The sequence below is a fragment of the Talpa europaea genome (genome assembly GCF_964194135.1).
Source record: "Talpa europaea genome assembly, chromosome: 11".
NCBI lineage: Eukaryota > Metazoa > Chordata > Mammalia > Eulipotyphla > Talpidae > Talpa > Talpa europaea.
Genome location: NC_140078.1, coordinates 48,365,271 through 48,383,851, shown reverse-complemented (window position 1 = coordinate 48,383,851; position 18,581 = coordinate 48,365,271). Strand labels below are relative to the sequence as shown.

At 47.0% G+C, this 18,581-nt stretch overlaps 1 protein-coding gene across 1 annotated transcript in view; it reads right to left on the bottom strand.

Annotated features, from left to right (window-relative positions):
- Positions 1-11,429: 11,429 nt before the first annotated feature.
- Positions 11,430-18,581, bottom strand: part of TNS3 (tensin 3) — a gene marked incomplete at both ends in the record, with an annotated part of 215,942 nt that continues 208,790 nt past the window's right edge. The window contains 4 exons of the mRNA XM_084247736.1: positions 11,430-11,574; positions 12,016-12,042; positions 12,143-12,211; positions 14,874-15,042. Coding sequence (XP_084103862.1) covers positions 11,430-11,574; positions 12,016-12,042; positions 12,143-12,211; positions 14,874-15,042 — 410 coding nt within the window. The remainder of the gene's footprint in view (positions 11,575-12,015; positions 12,043-12,142; positions 12,212-14,873; positions 15,043-18,581) is intronic.

Sequence of the window (18,581 nt, the reverse complement as noted above, 5' to 3'; positions counted from 1 at the left end):
CTTAAGCATTATGTCCATCCCTAAAAATAAATTTAAAAAAGTAAAACATCTCGTCACGTTGGCACAAGTATAGTTACCACGTCGTGGCTTTCTCTAACGTCTTCCTTCCACTACATTTGTATGTACTCATAATGGCACTGACGATCTGGCAGCCCAGATACTGGAACACATTTTTCTGGAAAGGTCAGGTAGTCTGCATTTTCGCCTTGCAGACCAGACAGGAAAAGTGCCCACAAGCAATATGTCAGGCAAGTGTTTTCCAACCTCCAGGAGTCCATGGAAATATGTGACCGCCAACCCAGTTCTGCAAAGGGGTTGCCTCTATTTTCTCTAAATTGAAATTCTTGTGACTTTAACCCACAACTCTGGTCACTGTGCAAGCTCCATTATCGCTTTTATCATGCCCCTTCCATGGAGAGGACTCAGGTCCCCTGTGTCCCTCCAGGTCTGGCCACTAAGGAGCCTGGAGACTCTTGCAGCTTTGAGGTCACTGTCACTCCCGGCTCACTACTGTGACTGACTAACCTGATGGGGACTGAGGGTGATACATACATACATACATGCAGACACACACACACACCACAGTAGGACAGCCCTAGAGTAAAGAGTGAGGTGGGACAAGAAAAGGCGAGGCTGGAGTTCTCAGAACTTGGTGCACAGTACACTCCACCAGCAGAGGTGCCCACAAATAAGGAAGAGGTGTCTTCCAATAGCTCTGCTCCAGCCCTGCACCCCTGCCCCCACCATACAAGGAGGCACACAGGACTTCTCCAAGACAGAGAGACCTACAATCCCCTCAACTTCCTTCTACCTTCTCACCCTAGTCAACGTTTGTATGATAACTGTGCAAATCTCACTTCATATATTGATGGGGGAGCCATGCCTTGGGCACTTCCCTGGGCAAGGGCGCCCTATAAAGCAAAAGGAAGAGGGAGAGGGAGGGCTTTAGACAGCAGTTCTCAGGAGCTCTGGTGAGGAGTTCTGGGAAACACTTGGGAACCCTGGGGAAAATACTCTGGGGAGCACTAGGGAACCAACGGGAGCTCTGCGGGAGTGTTGGGGAGTGCTAAGAAGCCTTGGGGAACATGGGGAGCTCTGGGAAGTACTAAGAAACTGAGGAGCTCTGGGAAGTATTGAGGGGCCTTGTGGAGTTTGGAGGAGCACTAAGAAGTGCTGGGAAGTGCTAGGAAGTCCTGAGGAACTCTGGGAGTACTGGGAAGCCCTAAAGAGCTCTGGAGAGTGCTGGATAAACCTGGGAAACTCTGGGAAGACCTGGGAGTCCTGAGGAGCCTTGAGGAGCACACTGAGGAGTCCCAGAAAGTCCTGTGAAGTACTGAGGAGTGGTGACCCTCTGGGATAGTTTTGGCTCTGCTAGTTCCTGACTCTCTGAGCTACCTACAGTTTTCTGAACGCTACCTGTAAATATCCACCTCAATTGGGTTATTTTGAGAATTGTATGAGATGATTTCCTGAACAGAGTAAATATTCAACAAAATTTAAATATCAAGATTGCTCAGATAACTTGTTGGATCTCCCCTCAGAGGCCAAACGTAATATTTTGTATTGGATTTTAGGTTTCCATACAGTGAAATCCCTCATTTGTTTATTATTTTTATCCATTTATCTTGTATAGTTCATGAGTTTTCACAAATGCATAGGCTCAGGTAACCATTGGCATATGATATCGAACAGTTCCATCAACCTACCAAAAGTCCCATTTTGGTACAGTCCTTACCCATTGAGGTGCAGTCCTTTTTCATCCCTAACCTAGGTTAATCTCCATCTCCATTGCTTCAACTTTACCAGGTTGTCATTGTCATATATTGTGTGGCCTAAATGACCACTTTCACTCGCCGTAACTATTTTGAGATTCATTCCAAGTATTGACTGTATTGATAACTGAACTCTTGTTTTGCTGAATATATCCCATTGCCTAGATATCCCACATGCTATCCAGTCACCCACTGAAGGACATTGAGACACTTTTGAATAAAGCTGTTCTAAACAGTTACAGGATTTGTGTCAACATAAGCTTTCATTTCATTGGGTTAATACTCAAAGTGGGATTGAAAGTTTACATGGTAAGTGTATGTCTGACTTGTAAGAAAATGCAAAATGTTTCCTATGTGGTTTCTTGATCTAAGATGAAATTGGAAAGCTGAGCCCATGTGTGTTGGCAAACTGGCCACTCCATCAGAGCTCTCCCATCATGTATGGGGAGGTCTGTCTGTCCCCAAATTCCCCCCCTCATCTCAGCTTTCCTTGCACCCCACACAGATTTCTTTCAGGTCTCTTCACTTCACTGTGGAGTCTGCATCGTCCTTACACAGACTCATCTTCTGCAGATGCTTCTTTTTTGTTTTTTGCAACCAATACCAGCTAAAGGAATTCTCAGCAAAGCATGTTCATTTGCACTTGGTTCACAAGTGCAGCTCCATGGAATAATGGCAGGGACAGGGGTACACTGGCATCAGGCCAGAACCTTCGGCTCCCTCCACAGGGGGCCTGGGTCCCTGTCCACATCACAAGGACCCTCACCTTTGTCTTTAATTTTTTTTTTTAGATTCTTCTATTTTTACTTTTTATGAATTATTTTATTTTATATAATTCTTACATCATTTTTCATTTTTGCATAATGTATGCATTTTCATTTTGGTTATATTCCTCATACAATTTCCACCCCCTTTTTCTGACCCCATCCCCTCTTCTCCTCCCCCTGCACCCCACTGTACTATGCCCCTGGTCTACAGTTGCTTGTTGATTTTGATTTTTACTTTATTGCAGTTAGTCTTTTTCCTGGTCCCTTATTTAGGTTTTCTAAATTCCTGCTATGAGTGAAGACAACCCAGTATTTTTCTTTTTCTTTCTGGCTTATTTCGCTGAGCATGATCTCTTCCAACTCCATCCATGTTGTTGCAAATTGCATGAGTTTATCTTTTTTGATTGTTGAGTAATATCCCATGGTGTATATGTACAACATCTTCTTGATCCAGTCATCTATTTTTGGGCATTTGGGTTGTTTCCAAAGCTTAGCTATTGTAAATAGTGCTGCTATAAACAGGGGTGCAGGTGCCCTTTTGAATTAATGTTTCTGTGTCCTTTGGGTAAATACCTAGGAGTGGAGTTACTGGACCATATGGAAGCTCCATCTTTAGTAGGTCAAGAAATCTCCACACAGCTTTCCACAGTGGTTAGACCATTTTGCACTCCCACCAGCAGTGCAGGAGAGTTCCTTTTTCTCCACATCCTTGCCAACATTTGCTAGTTTTTTTTAATATGTGCCATTCTCACTGGTGTGAGATGGTATCTCATTATAGTTTTGATTTGCATTTCCCTGATTACAAGTGATGTTGAACCAAACTCTTTCAAAAAATTGAGAAGGAGGGCTTCCCTGGTGGCGCAGCTGTTGAGTGCTGGGTTGCGAAGCTGCCCGCAGCCTCTGCAGCCCTGGTTCGATCCCCGGCCGCCAGGCAAGCACGCAGACCTCTCCTGCCGCCCACTGCTCCCCTCAGCAGTGTACTTCAGTCCTTCTGCCTGGTCTGCTCCCTGCTCTGGCTCTGGTGAATTCTCTCACCCTCCCGTGCTTCTGACTGTACCCAGTGCTTATGTAAATAAGAAAAAAAAAATTGAGAAGGAAGGGATAACACCAAACACATTCTGTGAAGCGAACATTACACTAATACCAAAACCGAACAAGGACAACACAAAAAAAGAAAACTGCAGGCCAATCTCTCTAATGTTTCTACTTTTATAATGGTTTTATTGAGATAGAATAGACATCATTTACGTCACCCATTTGATGAATAAGATTCCATGATGTTTACTATATTCACTACCATTCACCATCAGTACAATACATTTTAGAACATGCTCATCACCCTCCAGAGAAAAAGTTCCCTTTGTTTTATCTCCTGGTATTGTGTATAGTTACAATCAGATCTCTAGCTGATAATCCACAGTCTGTTTGGCTTATGTACTGCTGCAGTAAGCTATGCTTTCCACCAGGGGGCGATGTCACTCCACGCAGTACTGGGATCTAGTGGGGAGCAGTAAGGGGACAGGTGGAGGGGGACCCTACAGAGGGGAAGGGAGAGTGATATGATCTCTTTCTTGGAGGAGCTTCCCATTTGCTCTGCAGTCTCTCTGTTATGCTAAGACTGGGAGAACATCAGACCAATGGATTAGTCACTTTGAGAGGGGTGCCTGGTCAACCCAGGGGTTTGAGGGGTTCGTCCTGACCTTCTTTGCTCAATCAGTGTGGCACATCAACCCGCACCTGGAAAGTTTGCCAACTCCTGCTACACAGGATAAATTGTTATTTCGAGTACAATAAATCTTGATTTTCCAGGATTTGACTGCTGAACATCCACTAATTCTGTTAATGGACCTAATGTTGATTTCAGGCTTTATTAATACTTTTAAAATAGAACTGTAATCTATAAATTATTAAGGGTCGATTCCCTCTCAAGTGCTGCTCTAATCCCACAACACGTATTCCCACATTCAATTCTCAGCACTATTAGATCTCCCGTCTGACAAAGGAGTAAACTGAGGTTTAGAGAAGTCAAGTAACTCATCAAAGTCACAGAGTGTATACGCGGCAGAATCAAGATTCAAAGCCGGATGGCTCGGTACTAGCATCCATTCTCAAAACACTAAAACGCTGCATTTCGTGAGCTCTCCAAGTGTAGGCCTGTGGCTGAAAAATACAGTGTTAGTCGGCAAAGTTGGCTAATGCTTTGCTGTAGTAAGTTGCATGACCCACCAGGGGGTGCTGCTACTCCATGAGGTACTGAGTCACCATCAGGATTTACCACAAATCCTGGGGGACTGGAGATGTGTTTAGCTGGTATTTTCCTGTCCAAACGGAGGGCAAAGTTTAGAAGGAGGGATTGGCTCATGCAAAATAGCTCACTGGGGGAGAGTGTGCGGGGATGGCCTCTTACAACCTCGGTGAGAACACATCTGGAATCCACAGCCTGAGTTCTCAGCGCTACCTCCATGTTACTTCCATGACAGAGAATGAAAAAAAAGGGGAGCGGGGCAACCATAAGCAATTAATTCTTCTCAATTTTTCCTAGGCCTCTGTCTTGACTTAGCAAAGTCACTTTTCTTACCCTGAGCTGTATTGTAATGGAAATGGGTCGCTGGTCCCTAGTTACTGAGCAGGCTTCTTTCCCACCCTCAGAAGCCAGCCAGCCATCAGCTGATTTTTTTTTTTTTTTTTTTTTTTTTTTTAATTTTCTGCAAGTACTGAGATCACCTAGCTTGTCTCTGCCCTGAAATACAGGAATTGCTATTGGAGCAGAAACAAAGTGTCCGGTCAGCTCCTCTCCCTCCCACCTGAGGTTGTTTGCAGACTTGACAACCTGTCCCCCAGGGTCACCCATGTGGGGTCCATGTACCACTCAGAGGTAAGGAAGGGCACACCATGAAGGGCCACTGTGATTTGCAGCAGTGAGAGGCTGCCTGGCTCTCTTCCGTGGGTGGAGTGCACATCAGTAAAACATAGTAGCCACTGGCCAGTGTTTGCACTGCCCTTGGCCGATAGTAGGCACCCAACCAATATCTGCTTTATTGTGCTGACCAGCTCAACCCCAGAGCCACAATCTGGTGACTTGACATGGTCCACCGGCACTAGTTCTTTTAGTTCTCCTTTACCTGCCAATGCCTTACTGTGGAAGGATCGTTCCACTGAATACAGAATTCACCTTATTTCTTTTCTTTCAGTCTTGAAAATGGTGTCACTTTCTTCTGGCCTCCATGGTATAATCTGAGAAACCCACTCATTTTAATTGCTGGGTCCCTCTTCATCACCCATTCCTGCCCTCTGAGCACTTCCAAGATTTTTCTTTATCCTTAGTTGTCAGAAATTTAATTATGATCTACCCTACATGGATTTTGTTTTCTCTTTTTTGGGGTTCACTGAGCTTCTTGAATCTACAGGTCCAGATCTTTTGTTGAATTGGGAGGATTTGTTGAATTGTTGAATTTTTGGGACATTTCTCCAAGTGCTCCCCATCCCCACTTTCACCCCTTTGTCTAGGACGCACTGATACGAATGTTGTGTCCCCCTGTCATTATCCCACAGGCTCTGAGGCTTCTCACTTTGTAATGCTGCTTTGTGTCTATTGCTCAGGTTGGAGATTCTGTTGCTCAACCTTTAGGTCAAGTTTCCCTCCTGTCTCCACTCTGCTACTGGGCCTCCCATGAAATTTTTTCCTTATTGCCAATTTATACTTTTTAGTTCAGTAATTTCTGTGTGGTTCTTTTTCATAATCTCTATTTCTTTGCCATGGATTTTTGGTTTTTCATTCATAAGTTCAACATTTGTTTGCTGGAGCCGTGTTACAATGGCTGCTTTACATCCTAGGTGGATAATCTCATCACTGATTCACCATGGTGTCCTGTTGACTGTATTTTCTCATTCTTATTGTAAATGTCTGATGCTTGGTGTGATATGGAGTAATTTTCTATTCTACCTGCGTATTTGGGCTACTATTCTCTATTTAAATCTTACCTGTGGGCCTCCCCTGGTGGTGCAGGCAGTTGAGCGCAGCGCTGTGAAGCTGTCCGCAGCCTCTGCAGCGCCAGTTTGATCCCGGCTGGCCGGCAAGGGTCCCACATGGTGCGGCAGACCTCTCTCGTCACGCCTGCTGCTCCCCTCAGCAGTGTATTTCGTCAGTCTGCCTGTTCTGTTTCCCACTCTGTCTCTGGTGAATCCTCTCACCCTCCCGCACATCTGGCCTGTACCCCGGTTCTTGTATAAATAAATAAATCTTTAAAATAAATACATAAATAAATCTTACCTGTGAGCCAGCAGTGACCTGTTTAGGTGTGGAATCTGCTACAGGTCTGCTACCAGCTGTTCTTCAACAGACAGATCAATATGAAAGACATTCCTTGTTAATTTGGCTGCATGGTGGTGTCTCTGGCACTTGGCAGTTCCTGGGGTTCCTGGTACAGGCTGCCTGATGGAGAGGGTAACTCCAGAAGGAAGGAGTATAGCTTTGAAGAGGGTTCCCTGGATCGGCATTGCTGTGGGAGACACAGTGCAGCCCCAGGGGCAGGATACCCTGGCCAGCATTGCTCCACCCCTCCCACCTCCACCGGTGTCTCTAGAATGCGGTAGATTGTTGCAGACTCCCTTAGGCAGACGACCCTTTACAGGGAGTGGGCTTTAGGGGGATCCACCCCTGCCCCATTGTTGCCTCTATCTAGGCTTAGCACTGATGCCTCTGAGGCCTCAGGAACTTTAAGGCATTTTATTCTGGACCATCTTTTTTGGTTACCATTCAACAGCCCTGTCTCCCAAAGGTGTCCAGATAGGCAGCCCCATATCAGGAAATATCACTTCCCTGCATGACCCCAGGCCCCCATTCACCTGGGAACTCCAGCTGTGCACTATCACCCCTGCCCTGAAATGTCACCCCTTCTTCCAGACACCAAAGAGAGGCTCATCCCACATCCCTGGTTACCTTACATACTCTAGGCAGACGAGAAGCCACGTTGGATGTACACACTCAAGGTTCCCCAATGGACAAAACAAAATGCCCTTCTGTAATAGATCCAGGGTCCCCAAAGGGCCAGCCCACAGGCCCATCACTAACAGATCTATTACTCCCAAGTTGTGAGGCCTGGAGCTCCACAACTAACTGGTCCAGGAGCCCTGAGCACAGAGGCCATCAGTGTTTGGACGCTGGTTGATGAGCAGGAGTTGAACCCCAGATGTGACTGTCAGGCAGCACAACCACTTTGTCCCTGAGTCTCCTGGCAGTCTTCTGGAGAGACTTTTACACAAATTCAGACTGTGTTCTATATAAGAGTGCCCATTTGCCCTTGGGACCCATGCCCCACCCACCTCTACCCTTGCCACAGGCCAAGGCTGGGGCCCACCAGGAGTCACATTAACCCACCACTGTCTGCATACTTTTGTGCCTGGCACCCAAGACCAGTTCAGTTCTACCTTCCCAGCATGGAGGATAACAAAGGGACACCCAAGAGTCTCACCAGAGAGGACATGAAGAGCCTGCACAAGTCCACCAGGTCTGATGCAGAGCTGCAGGTGGGGGATAGGCAGTTATTTGAAATGTTAGCTATATGTCCATTACGGAAATGGGCCCAAATTCTGTTTCTTTCCCAACCTGCAGCTGAAAGTGTCATGAAGACTCAGCTCCACAAATGGCATGCATCTGTCTCCGACCTGATGCCCACAGTGGCCATGTACTGGGGCAGCAGCAGGAGAGTGAGGCAGCACTTGGTGCAGCCCAGCAACATCCACCCCTGGGGGCTGAGTGTGTCACTGACATGGATGGGGTACATCAAGTGGCCATCTGTGTTCCACCATGACAGAGCTGCTCCATTTTTAGGATGCAGAGGGAATGAGGGTGGCAGATACCTGTATCCCCAACACCTGATGAGGGGCAGGCAGACCCAAGAAGCCAGAAAGCCAGCATGATGACCTGCCGGGTTGGTGGTGACCCCGAAAACCCAGAAAAACCAAGAGGGTGATGTTGGGTCTGTCACCAGCTTCTATTGATGAAATAGGTGATCCGACCTGCCTCTTTTGGGTTCTGCATCTAACTCAGTTTAGACACCTGCAAAGTTCCATTAGGGGTTGAGCTTTGAAAATGTACCAGTATCTCTGATCAACACTATTTCAGTAGAATTAAAATCATTCAATACAATTTTTCAGAGTTCTGGGCAGAAAGCTTAAAACACATCACTAAAGGCAAAACATACGTGAATCGATAATTAAATCCACTGATCCATAAACAATCCCCTTCCAACTCCCAAATAAACAGACACACACACATGGACACAAATGTACACACAGACATAAACAAGTACACAAGTACTTGGACACAAGACGTGTACAGACACACGTACACACATATGTGAGTGTACACACACAGGCACACACGTGCATGGACACAACACATACCCTCTGGGGCACGTCCATCTAACACAACAAATGCCGGCTGCCAAGGCTTACCAAGCTTATAATTTTATTATACTCTGAATAAAGATGATATTTAAAAGCAGAGAAATGACTATACAAAGGATTTATAGAACATTCATTTACATACTGGATATATTCTTTACAATATAAGAAAAGTAAAAATACGCACTAATATAAGGCAGCTCAGGAGACTTGGGAAGGTCTTTGATGCCATGGAAATACACAGAAACCCTAAATGTGGTGACTTAACATGGCTATAGGTTAACACTGGAGGAACACAGCATACAATTAGTGAGCAGGTTATTGGGGCCGTAGCTCCGACACTGGGCGCAGCCCTCGTGAACTCCTGGAACAGCACTTCTGTGCCTGCTGTGGGCCCAGGGCCCAGGTGCCTGGAAAAGGTTGCTTTGCCCAGAGCCGGTGTTAGTGTGGGGACCACGTGCGCTCGGAGTTCAAGGACTTGCCTTGTTCCTTGTAATGCACATGTAACACATGACAAGGACACTGGTCGTACCAGTTATCAGACAGAGGAAAACTGTCTTCCTTTGGTTCCCCAGAGGGAGTCGTTTGCTGGGAGGAAACTTCTGATGCCCATCACCACGAAGGGAAAGGTCACAGCTAGGCTTCCCAACTGCTCGGCCCCAGCACCCCCAGGCACTGGTGTCGCCACAATTCTGGCAGTTCATATATCTCGGTCCTTATCCCACTCCTGCTCTAATCACTTAACAAGAACCTCTCGTCCTATCTCAAAAGAATAAAGAGCTGGCCTGGGTCCTTGGGCGATACCTGGATATAAGCCATTCAGGAAGCAGTGTCTCTGGGGACAGCACAAACCCATGCACCCCCTTGACCAGAGGCCTGCTGTGTCTCCTCCAAGGGCCAGGACATCAGACCTCTGGGGGACGTCTGAATATTCTCCTTATCAACCATGCCAACAAGTGTCTGGGAAGACGGTCAAGAATACCAAGGCAAACATTTGGCACAGAAACGAGGCACTTGTGTTTGGTGCATCAATAGGAGCTAAGCAGTGGCTTCGCCTGCCTCCTTTTCCACACACACGTACATAACCCACTGAGATCAGGCTGAGTCCGTCTCTGCCCCACTTTAAAACAAATATCACAAAGCACTGTGATCACCCAGCAGAAGGTGATTCCTGAGTAATCTAAGAACTGGTGCTTGACTTGGAAAGTAGAGAGGGGGCATTCCAGGTGGATGAGTGCCGGACAGTGGACAGGGACACCATGGGTTTATTACCATGGAAACTTGCAGGGCCATCAGCTTCTCCCAAATATCTGGCAACTGAAAAATTTGGGCCAATAGACCATGGCACTGGGTATGTTCATATAAGCATAAGCCTGATTAGGTGGCTGGAGTTATGCAGATTAAGTGGCACTTAAAATTATCATGTAACGACTGAGATTCATTCTTTCTTCTGACCCCCATTTTCTCCAGGATGCTGGAAACACACAGCATCCCAATAGGAGCCAACAGGTGGACTGATGGATAGAAGGGTGAGAGCTTACAAAGGTCAGACTTTCTCTCGGCAACCTCCACCAGACCCTATGATGACCAGTAATCATGATGACATGCTGGGAACTAAACCCAAATATTCCACAGTCCACTAGAACCTTCCTCATCAGAGGGAAGTCATCCACAATCTGGAAACCGCCCACATGTGGCTGGATGCACCTCCTAAAACCCTGGCTTTGCTGACTGCAGCACTGGACATGAGTACAGTATAGTAATGGTGGTCTGTTATCATAAATAATTTGGCATAAGTAAAATATAAATTAAATGGAAACAGCACTTCACTTCCAGCAAGTCACCTTCCCTCTCCTGCCCAGAGCCTGTGAGAGTGGGGACTTGGGGTTGTCACCACATTGGTGGGCTCTCTGGGTGCCCCCATATGGGCAAGTAACCTCCGTGTCCTCACAGCCCATTCCTTCATCTCCTCGTCCATGTCTCTGTGTTCCAGGAGAGCCCGACCTGCTCAAACCTTCTTCAAACATGCATCCCCTTCTCAGGTGCGTCAGCATCTCTGTCTTGGGAAGACAGGCTGCCTCGGGACACTGGCTGGATAGAACCCATGGTGATGGCCATGGGAATGGGGGGTGGGGGCTGCAGTCAGTCATGCAAGTCAGTAGAGTGGGCTGGGCACTTCCTACCCATGAAGTTTCAGAGGATGCCAGGTTCTATCTTGCAAGGTCCTCTCCCACACAGAAACTGGGCACAGGTACTTGGTGCCCAGCTTCTTCCACCTGGAAACACTGGGCTACAAAAGTGTGTCAGTGAGCAGTTTTTTTCTGGAAAGGCTAGCTGGTGATAAGGTTGTTTGTTCAGTGTGTGTGTAAAGTTGAAGGAGCCCTTTCCCTGTGGGGGAAAGCGGACGGGGGGCCGGAATGTCGCCGTTACAGTCTCCTACACAGCAGGGCCAATCAGCCCCTCTTGGGTCTCCAGGCTGTGAGGTTCACATCTTCTTTGGGGAGCCAATCATGACCTTTGACACGAAGTTGACAATGGCGCTGGCGGGTTGATCGGGGTCATGCCCTGCGAACAGGTGGCATATGTTGTCCGTGGCACTGCCCTGCTTCCGGGCCACAAATCCAAAGACTCTGCAAAAAGGGGGCCAAGGTCAGAACATGGTGTTCCACGAAGCCTAGTGTATCCTGCAAACCTCTGCTTCCTCCTGTCCCTGTGACTTCCAACAGCTTATCCAAATCTGCCCCTCCTCCCTCCTGCCTTCACAGACCTGCCGGGAAGATGTGCTTGCTCCCATTTTGAGGAGCCTGAAGGTGGAAAGGGTGGGTGTCTGGCACAGCATCAGTCCTGAGAGCTGAGTCAAAGCCGCGTCTCCATGCCTGGTGGGAGCCCTCTGGAGTTGCCAGGGCAGGTGCCTGAGCCCCTCTCTTGAGCATTTCTGCTTAAAGTCAATCCCAAACCCATGAGCTATATAGACATTTCCTGATGAGAACCCCCCATTTGGCAATCTGGACGAGACTTCAACTCTGGACTGTGACTATAAACTAAGAATATAGACACATCCGCCCACTTACTTTGAGCAAGGGTCATCTGTGATCCACCTTGAGAATCAAAGAAAAAAGAAATTATGTTAATTTTTGTATTAACTTAAAGTGTTAGAGGAAGTATATTTATTATTTAGTAAAATCTCAGCTTTCTTACTTCCTGTCCTGTGGATCCAACGCACAGAAAATCACGCTGCTCACCGGGTAGTGCCTCCGAAAGAAGAGCCTGGGGGACATGGGAGGACAGGCCTGGTTACTGGGATGTAGGGGAAACCGCTGAGTCCCTGTGGGCACTCCCATGGGGAGACCCAGGAGCAGGAGTCTATTTTCAGCTTTTAGTAGTCATTTGGAGGGAAGGACACAGCGCATACTCATGAGCATTCCACAGACATGAAGCTGGGCAGGGTGGTTCTCAAGAAAGTTGTCTCTCAGAATGAAGCATGTCTCGGGGTGCAGGGAATAACGTTGTCAGTACAGAAGAATAGGAACCAAGTGGAGGAGCTGCACCCACCAGAGTGAGTGAGGTGGCTGCTGGGACCTCCCACCATCCTCCTGAGGAAGCCACCTCTGTCTCCAGCTTTACGTTCTTGCCAGCAAAAGGGGCATCTTGTACTTTTGCCCAGCTCCCACAGGAGCCTCTTATACATGATGAGGAATCTGAGCAGACGGTGTAAACTGTCAGGTTATATCCACCAGGAAGAGCTGCTGGGTTTGGGCCACAAAGTTGGTTACATTGGCATAACCTGTCCTCATCCAGCCCACAAGGCGGTGTCTGTGGTCTTGCCTGCCAGCTATCCCTGTTCTTTGAGCACCGTCTTCCCCCTATCCCTCATCCTGCTGGGTCAGTCCCTTCTCCTGAGGTATGGCTCTAAGAAGTGTCCCCCAGTGCTGGTAGCTTTGCTCCTGGTGTGGGGGGGGGGGTGCTCATGAGATGGGGAGAGAAGCCAGTGCACCAGAAAGAGACAGGCAGAGCCTGGACATCTGTCAGTCCAGGGGACCCTATGGCTGTGCTGCCTTCCTACTTGTTAAAGCTGGTGTCTTGTTGTTAGAGACCTCCCTTGTCCAGCATCACATGGTCCAAATTCAAATTGTGTTACCTGCAATAGGAAAGATTCTGAGCAATACAGACAAGACCCATCTCCAGATTTACAAGGGTACCAGGAAGCTAGGGAGATACAGAAAACACACCTAGCAGTGGAGCACCTAGAGGCTGTGAAGCAATGAGCGGGTTTCCTGATCCAACCTTGTGTCCACTATTGGGCTGAGCTGCATAGGGTAGTTGCAGCACAAATTTGATGCAAAATTCCAAGATTAGGACTTCAGTGGAGGTTGAAAGATGAAGAAACCAAGCATCGCAGGGGGAAGCACTGGTATACAGACACCCTGCTGGTAAGTTTTGGGGAGCTCTAGGACCCAGATCTAAGACCCAAAGTCCAAGTCCTATATCCCCTTTCTTTTTTGGCAGAGGTTATAATAAGTCTCCTTCCCCCTACCAGCTTGATCCTGAAAGCAGGGACAGAGGTTCTGCTCAAGGTCTGAACACCACCCCACTGGCACCAGGGGATGGCTGGGGTTCCCCGAGTTCCTGCCATCTCTATGTTCATATTCAATGACCTGGTTCCCTTATACCAGGCTTTTGCCATAACAAGTAAATAATAATTGCACCTGAAATGCCTTTGATCCTAAGGTTAAAGCCTCTGTTGGTGGGAGAAATACAGGTATTATATGCATCTGGCTACTCATTTAGAACTGACTCTGACAACTGTGCTGAATATACTATCATATATTATATAATTTACATTAATAATATGATCTTAGTATTGAAAGTGTTTTTCAAGTCACACTCATCTAAAATGGGATGACCACCAATAGAATGGCACATATTAAAAAAGCTAGCAACAACAAATGTTGGCGAGGGTGTGGAGAAAAAGGAACTCTCCTGCACTGTTGGTGGGAGTGCAAACTGGTCCAACCACTATGGAGAGCTGTGTGGAGATTTCTGGACCTACTAAACATAGAGCTTCCATATGATACAGCAATTCCACTACTAGGTATTTACCCAAAGGACACAGAAACATCAATCCCAAAGAACACCTGCACCCCTATGTTTATAGCAGCACTGTTTACAATAGCTAAGCTTTGGAAACAGCCCAAATGCCCAAAAACAGATGACTGGATCAAGAAGATGTGGTACATATACACCATGGAATATTACTCAGCAATCAAAAAAGATAAACACATGCAATTTGCAGCAACATGGATGGCGCTGGAAGGGATCATGCTCAGCGAAATAAGCCAGAAAGAAAAAGAAAAATACCGGATGGTCTCACTCATAGCAGGAATCTAGAAAACTTATATAAGGGACCAGGAAAATGAAAAACTATAAGAAAGTGAAAATCAAAATCAACAAAAAACTATGAACCAGAGACACTCTATGGGGGGCAGGGGGCGGGGTGGGGAGGGATTGGGGTCAAAATAAGGGGATTGCAATTGTATGGGAAATATAAAAATAAAATTAAAAAAAAAAAGAAATGATAAATGAATGAATTCTAACATAGACCCTGAGTTCCCAACTTGAATATTATTTTGCTTTGCAAAACCATATATAACTATACTTTCTATAAATTATACATAAAGATAACATTCAAACCTCCAAAGAACTTTTTTTAAAGGTTTTACTGATTCCGTAGAAAAAAGTCTTTGGGTTAAATATTCATAGTTTTACTTGGATCCTGGACCACATATGATGACAGGGAGAAGTGTGGACAGATACTGGGTTACAATCATTTCTGAGGACCCAGCCCTGCCCAGGCCATGGTTCGGGTGATGAGCAGCTGGCATGTGAGCAAAGACAACCCACCCTCAGCCCCAGCACCCGGCACACTCACTTCCTCTGATTGTCCGTCAGGGTGATCCCCTGGGCCGACACCTTGAAGTGCACAATGGTGGACAAGGGTGGTGGCTCCTGGACCAGCGTAAGGCTCAGGGCCTTCTGCACAGCTTGGTGGCCCGTGAGAGACTCCATCTCCACAGAGTTCAGGTACCACACATTGCAGGCTGCAAGACACCAAGGGAAGCAGGTATTAATGCCTATTCCGACACACAGGTAGCAGCCAAAGGTGACTCAGGATTGTGAAGACTCAAACACGTGGCCTGTGTTCAATGCATTTATTTCCCCCCCCCTTTTTTTATTTCATTTAATTTGCTGGGGTTTTTTTAATATATTTTTTTTTATTTTTATATTCCCCATACCATACAATTGCGACCCCCTTATTTTGACCCCAATCCCTCCCCTCCCCACCTCCCACCCCACATAGAGTGTCTCTGGTTCATAGTTGTTTGTTGATTTTGATTTTTACTTTCTTATAGTTACTCTTTTTCCTGGTCCCTTATTTAAGTTTTCTAGATTCCTGCTACAAGTAAGACCATCCGGTATTTTTCCAGGGTCTCCTTGGCTCCAGTAGTGTGTTTATTTTGGGCATGGGCCTCTGGCTTGGTGTCTCTGGGTCTCTCACTTCCTGTGCCTTCGGAATCAGGAGTAAGGAGTTTTGCAGTTTTGCGGCTCCTTACTCCTGATTCCGAAGGCACAAAAAGTGAGAGACCCAGAGACACCAAGCCAGAGGCCCATGCCCAAAATAAACACACAGCCAAGGAGACCCTGGCTGGTGAGGACCAACCAGAACCTGCCCTCCCAGTGGCCCCAGACCAGTTTTCATCCCTGCAGTCTTGCACCTAGTGTCCTCAGGGGGGGCTAGAGGCACCATCTCAGGCTCAGTATGAGTCTGCGTGGGACAAGAGACCAACCACAATTGCACTGAGGAAATGTTTCAGAGACAGTATGCAGTCTTGACCCTGAATAACCACCCTGCATGGAGCTCAGTGAGGGATGGGCATCCAGCTGCTGAGACAAGAAAGGCTTCACTGTGATTCAGACCACTGAAGAGCCCAGATGCCTGTCTGGTCCATGTCCCAACCGGACACCCCACGCTGCCCAGGGGGCACGGGTGCTTGTCCGCAGCCATCTGCTCTAGGGGAAGCAAGCAGCCAGTGTAATAAAAGCTATGCAAACAGCCCAATGGCCCTTTGAGCCTAGAATCCTGAAGTTAATTAGTTGCCATGGGATTTCAGGGTGTTTGTGAAGTTGGGGTGACCCATAGGACAGTCTGACTCTGCCTGAAGCTCCCGCCCTGCAGGAGTTGTGACCATCCATACCACAAACACGTGCCTTTTGGGGAACAATGCTCCCTGCCCAGCTCTGCTGAATGCTGGTCACTGCATGTGTTTCTAGGCATCTTAACTCCATGCTGAAAGCCTTCTAGATGGTCACTAAACACAAGAGAAAATGCTTCCCCGCGATCTGTACCATTTTATCTGAGCACTCAAATTGGTCACCTACTTGTGCTGTTTTCCTTCTCAAGAGACTGGGATGGGGGAATGCCAGGGAGCAGCTCTGCCTTCTTTCCAGCTTTTGAGACTAGGCACAAACCATGCCTGCTGGCACTTGTGCTGACAAATTCGTGCGCAGATGGGCCCGGCACAACCACCACCACAGGATGCCATCCCCGGTGTGAAGATGTAGGCCTGTCCTCAGCTCACCACCCTGCCTCTCCACAGGCAATACTGCAACTTACAACTAGTCTTTCTAGCTTTAGAAGCTTTGAGGATTTGTTAACCTCTTCTTTCGTGAGAACACAGAATAACTATGATGGAATGAAAACCAGCACTGAGGTTTGTACCCCAAAATGTATCAGAAAATAAATTCCCTGTATCTATCTAGGTGAGACCATTAAAGTGCTCTGATGCAGCAGGGGAAGCTCTCCCTAGAAAGGTTTTATGCACTGGAGAGGACCAAATGTGTCCTCTCACTAAGGAAACACCCCAAGAAGCACATAGTTCAAAGACCAATGAGGATGTTTTTAAATGTTGTCTGGTGGCGCAAGGGGTCAAGATGCAGCACTATGAAGCTGTCCACAACTACTGCAGCATGAGTTCGATCCCCAGCCAGAGAGGAGACCCACATGGTGCGGCAGACCTCTCCTGACTCGCCTGCTGCTCCCCTCAGCAGTGTATTTCTTTTTTTTTTTTTTTAATTTTTTTTTTAAGATTTATTTTATTTATACAAGAGCCAGGGTACAGGCCAGATGCATGGGAGGGTGAGAGGATTCAGAGACAGAACAGGCAGACTAACGAAATATACTGCTGAGGGGAGCAGCGGGCGAGACAAGAGAGGTCAGCTCGACATGTGGGTTGCTCCGAGGCCAGCGGGGATCGAACCGACACTGCAGAGGCTGCAGACAGCTTCACAGCGCTGTGCTCAACCAGCTGCACCACCAGGGAGGCCCTCAGCAGTGTATTTCAGTCAATCCCCACTCTGTCTCCGGTGAATCCTCTTACCTCTTGCACCTCTGGCCTGCACCCCAGCTCTTGTATGCACAAATAAGTAAATCTTTAAAAAATAAAAATAAATATTGCTAGAAGCTTCCACCACACACAAGAGACAGACTAAGCCATGCCATCCATCTCTTTCAACAAGGTTCTCCAAACCCACTGTTAACAGGGAGCTTCATCTGAGATACCTTCTCTATAAAGTTCATATAACCATTCACTTTTACTCTCATGAAAAGGAGCTTGCTGTTTCACTCCTATGAGTATTTGAGTGGTTTTATGTCATTAAGCAAAATCTAAAAAACACAGTAATTTTTCATTTCTTCAAGCTAAGCCCAATACTGCTCATTAATAAGGATTCTTATTCTATGTCAGGCCTTACATAGATCATCTAGTCAGATCTGCACCACAGTCACCCGTTTACAGATGAGGAAATAGAGGCCTAGAGAAATTAAGAAATGTGCAAAAGCAGCCCAGCTGGTCTGTGACTGGACTATGAGTCAACCTCCTGCACATTCCTCAGTGTCCACTGAGAGTCCACAGGCACTGAGGACACAGGGTTTGTAAAAATATCCTAACATTCCAGAAGGTGAGATTTTCACTTTACTATGGGGCACAAAAGTTGTGTGCAGTTTCCCTTCATCATAGACAATGCCTGCTGACAATCCTCAGTGATTACCTGGACAGCCCAGCATTTTTGCAAAGGTCATTGTCACACCTGCACATTTTTTGCCCCAAAAGAATGCTGAGGCAGGTAGAAAGCAGACACTCTCCCTGAACAGATGAGTTCCCAGAGCAGCAGTGCCTGTCACACCTCTGCTCCTCCCAGCTTGCTGGCCCTGCCACCACCCAACCAATGGCCACAGGGTGAGGCGTCAGAGGACAGCTCCCAGGCAGTGGATGACCTGCACTTCTACTCCTTTCTGAACCTGAGGGATTTACCCATGTCATGTTGGGAAAGAGAGCAAGTTGTCAAAAGTCCTTAAAATCACAACTTCCCCATGTTCGATGTCTACAAAATTTTGATGAAACAGGAGCTCTTATGAAATGCTGGTGTCAACCAGGCAATCACTCAATCAATCTGGATGACGATTTGTCTACATATCCTACTCCAAGTAACCTAAGGTCCCGCATATGTGAAGGTATAAAAAGGAAATAGTCCGTGATCACTTGAGAGAGCTACAAGTGAAGCTATTTGAGCTACATACTTA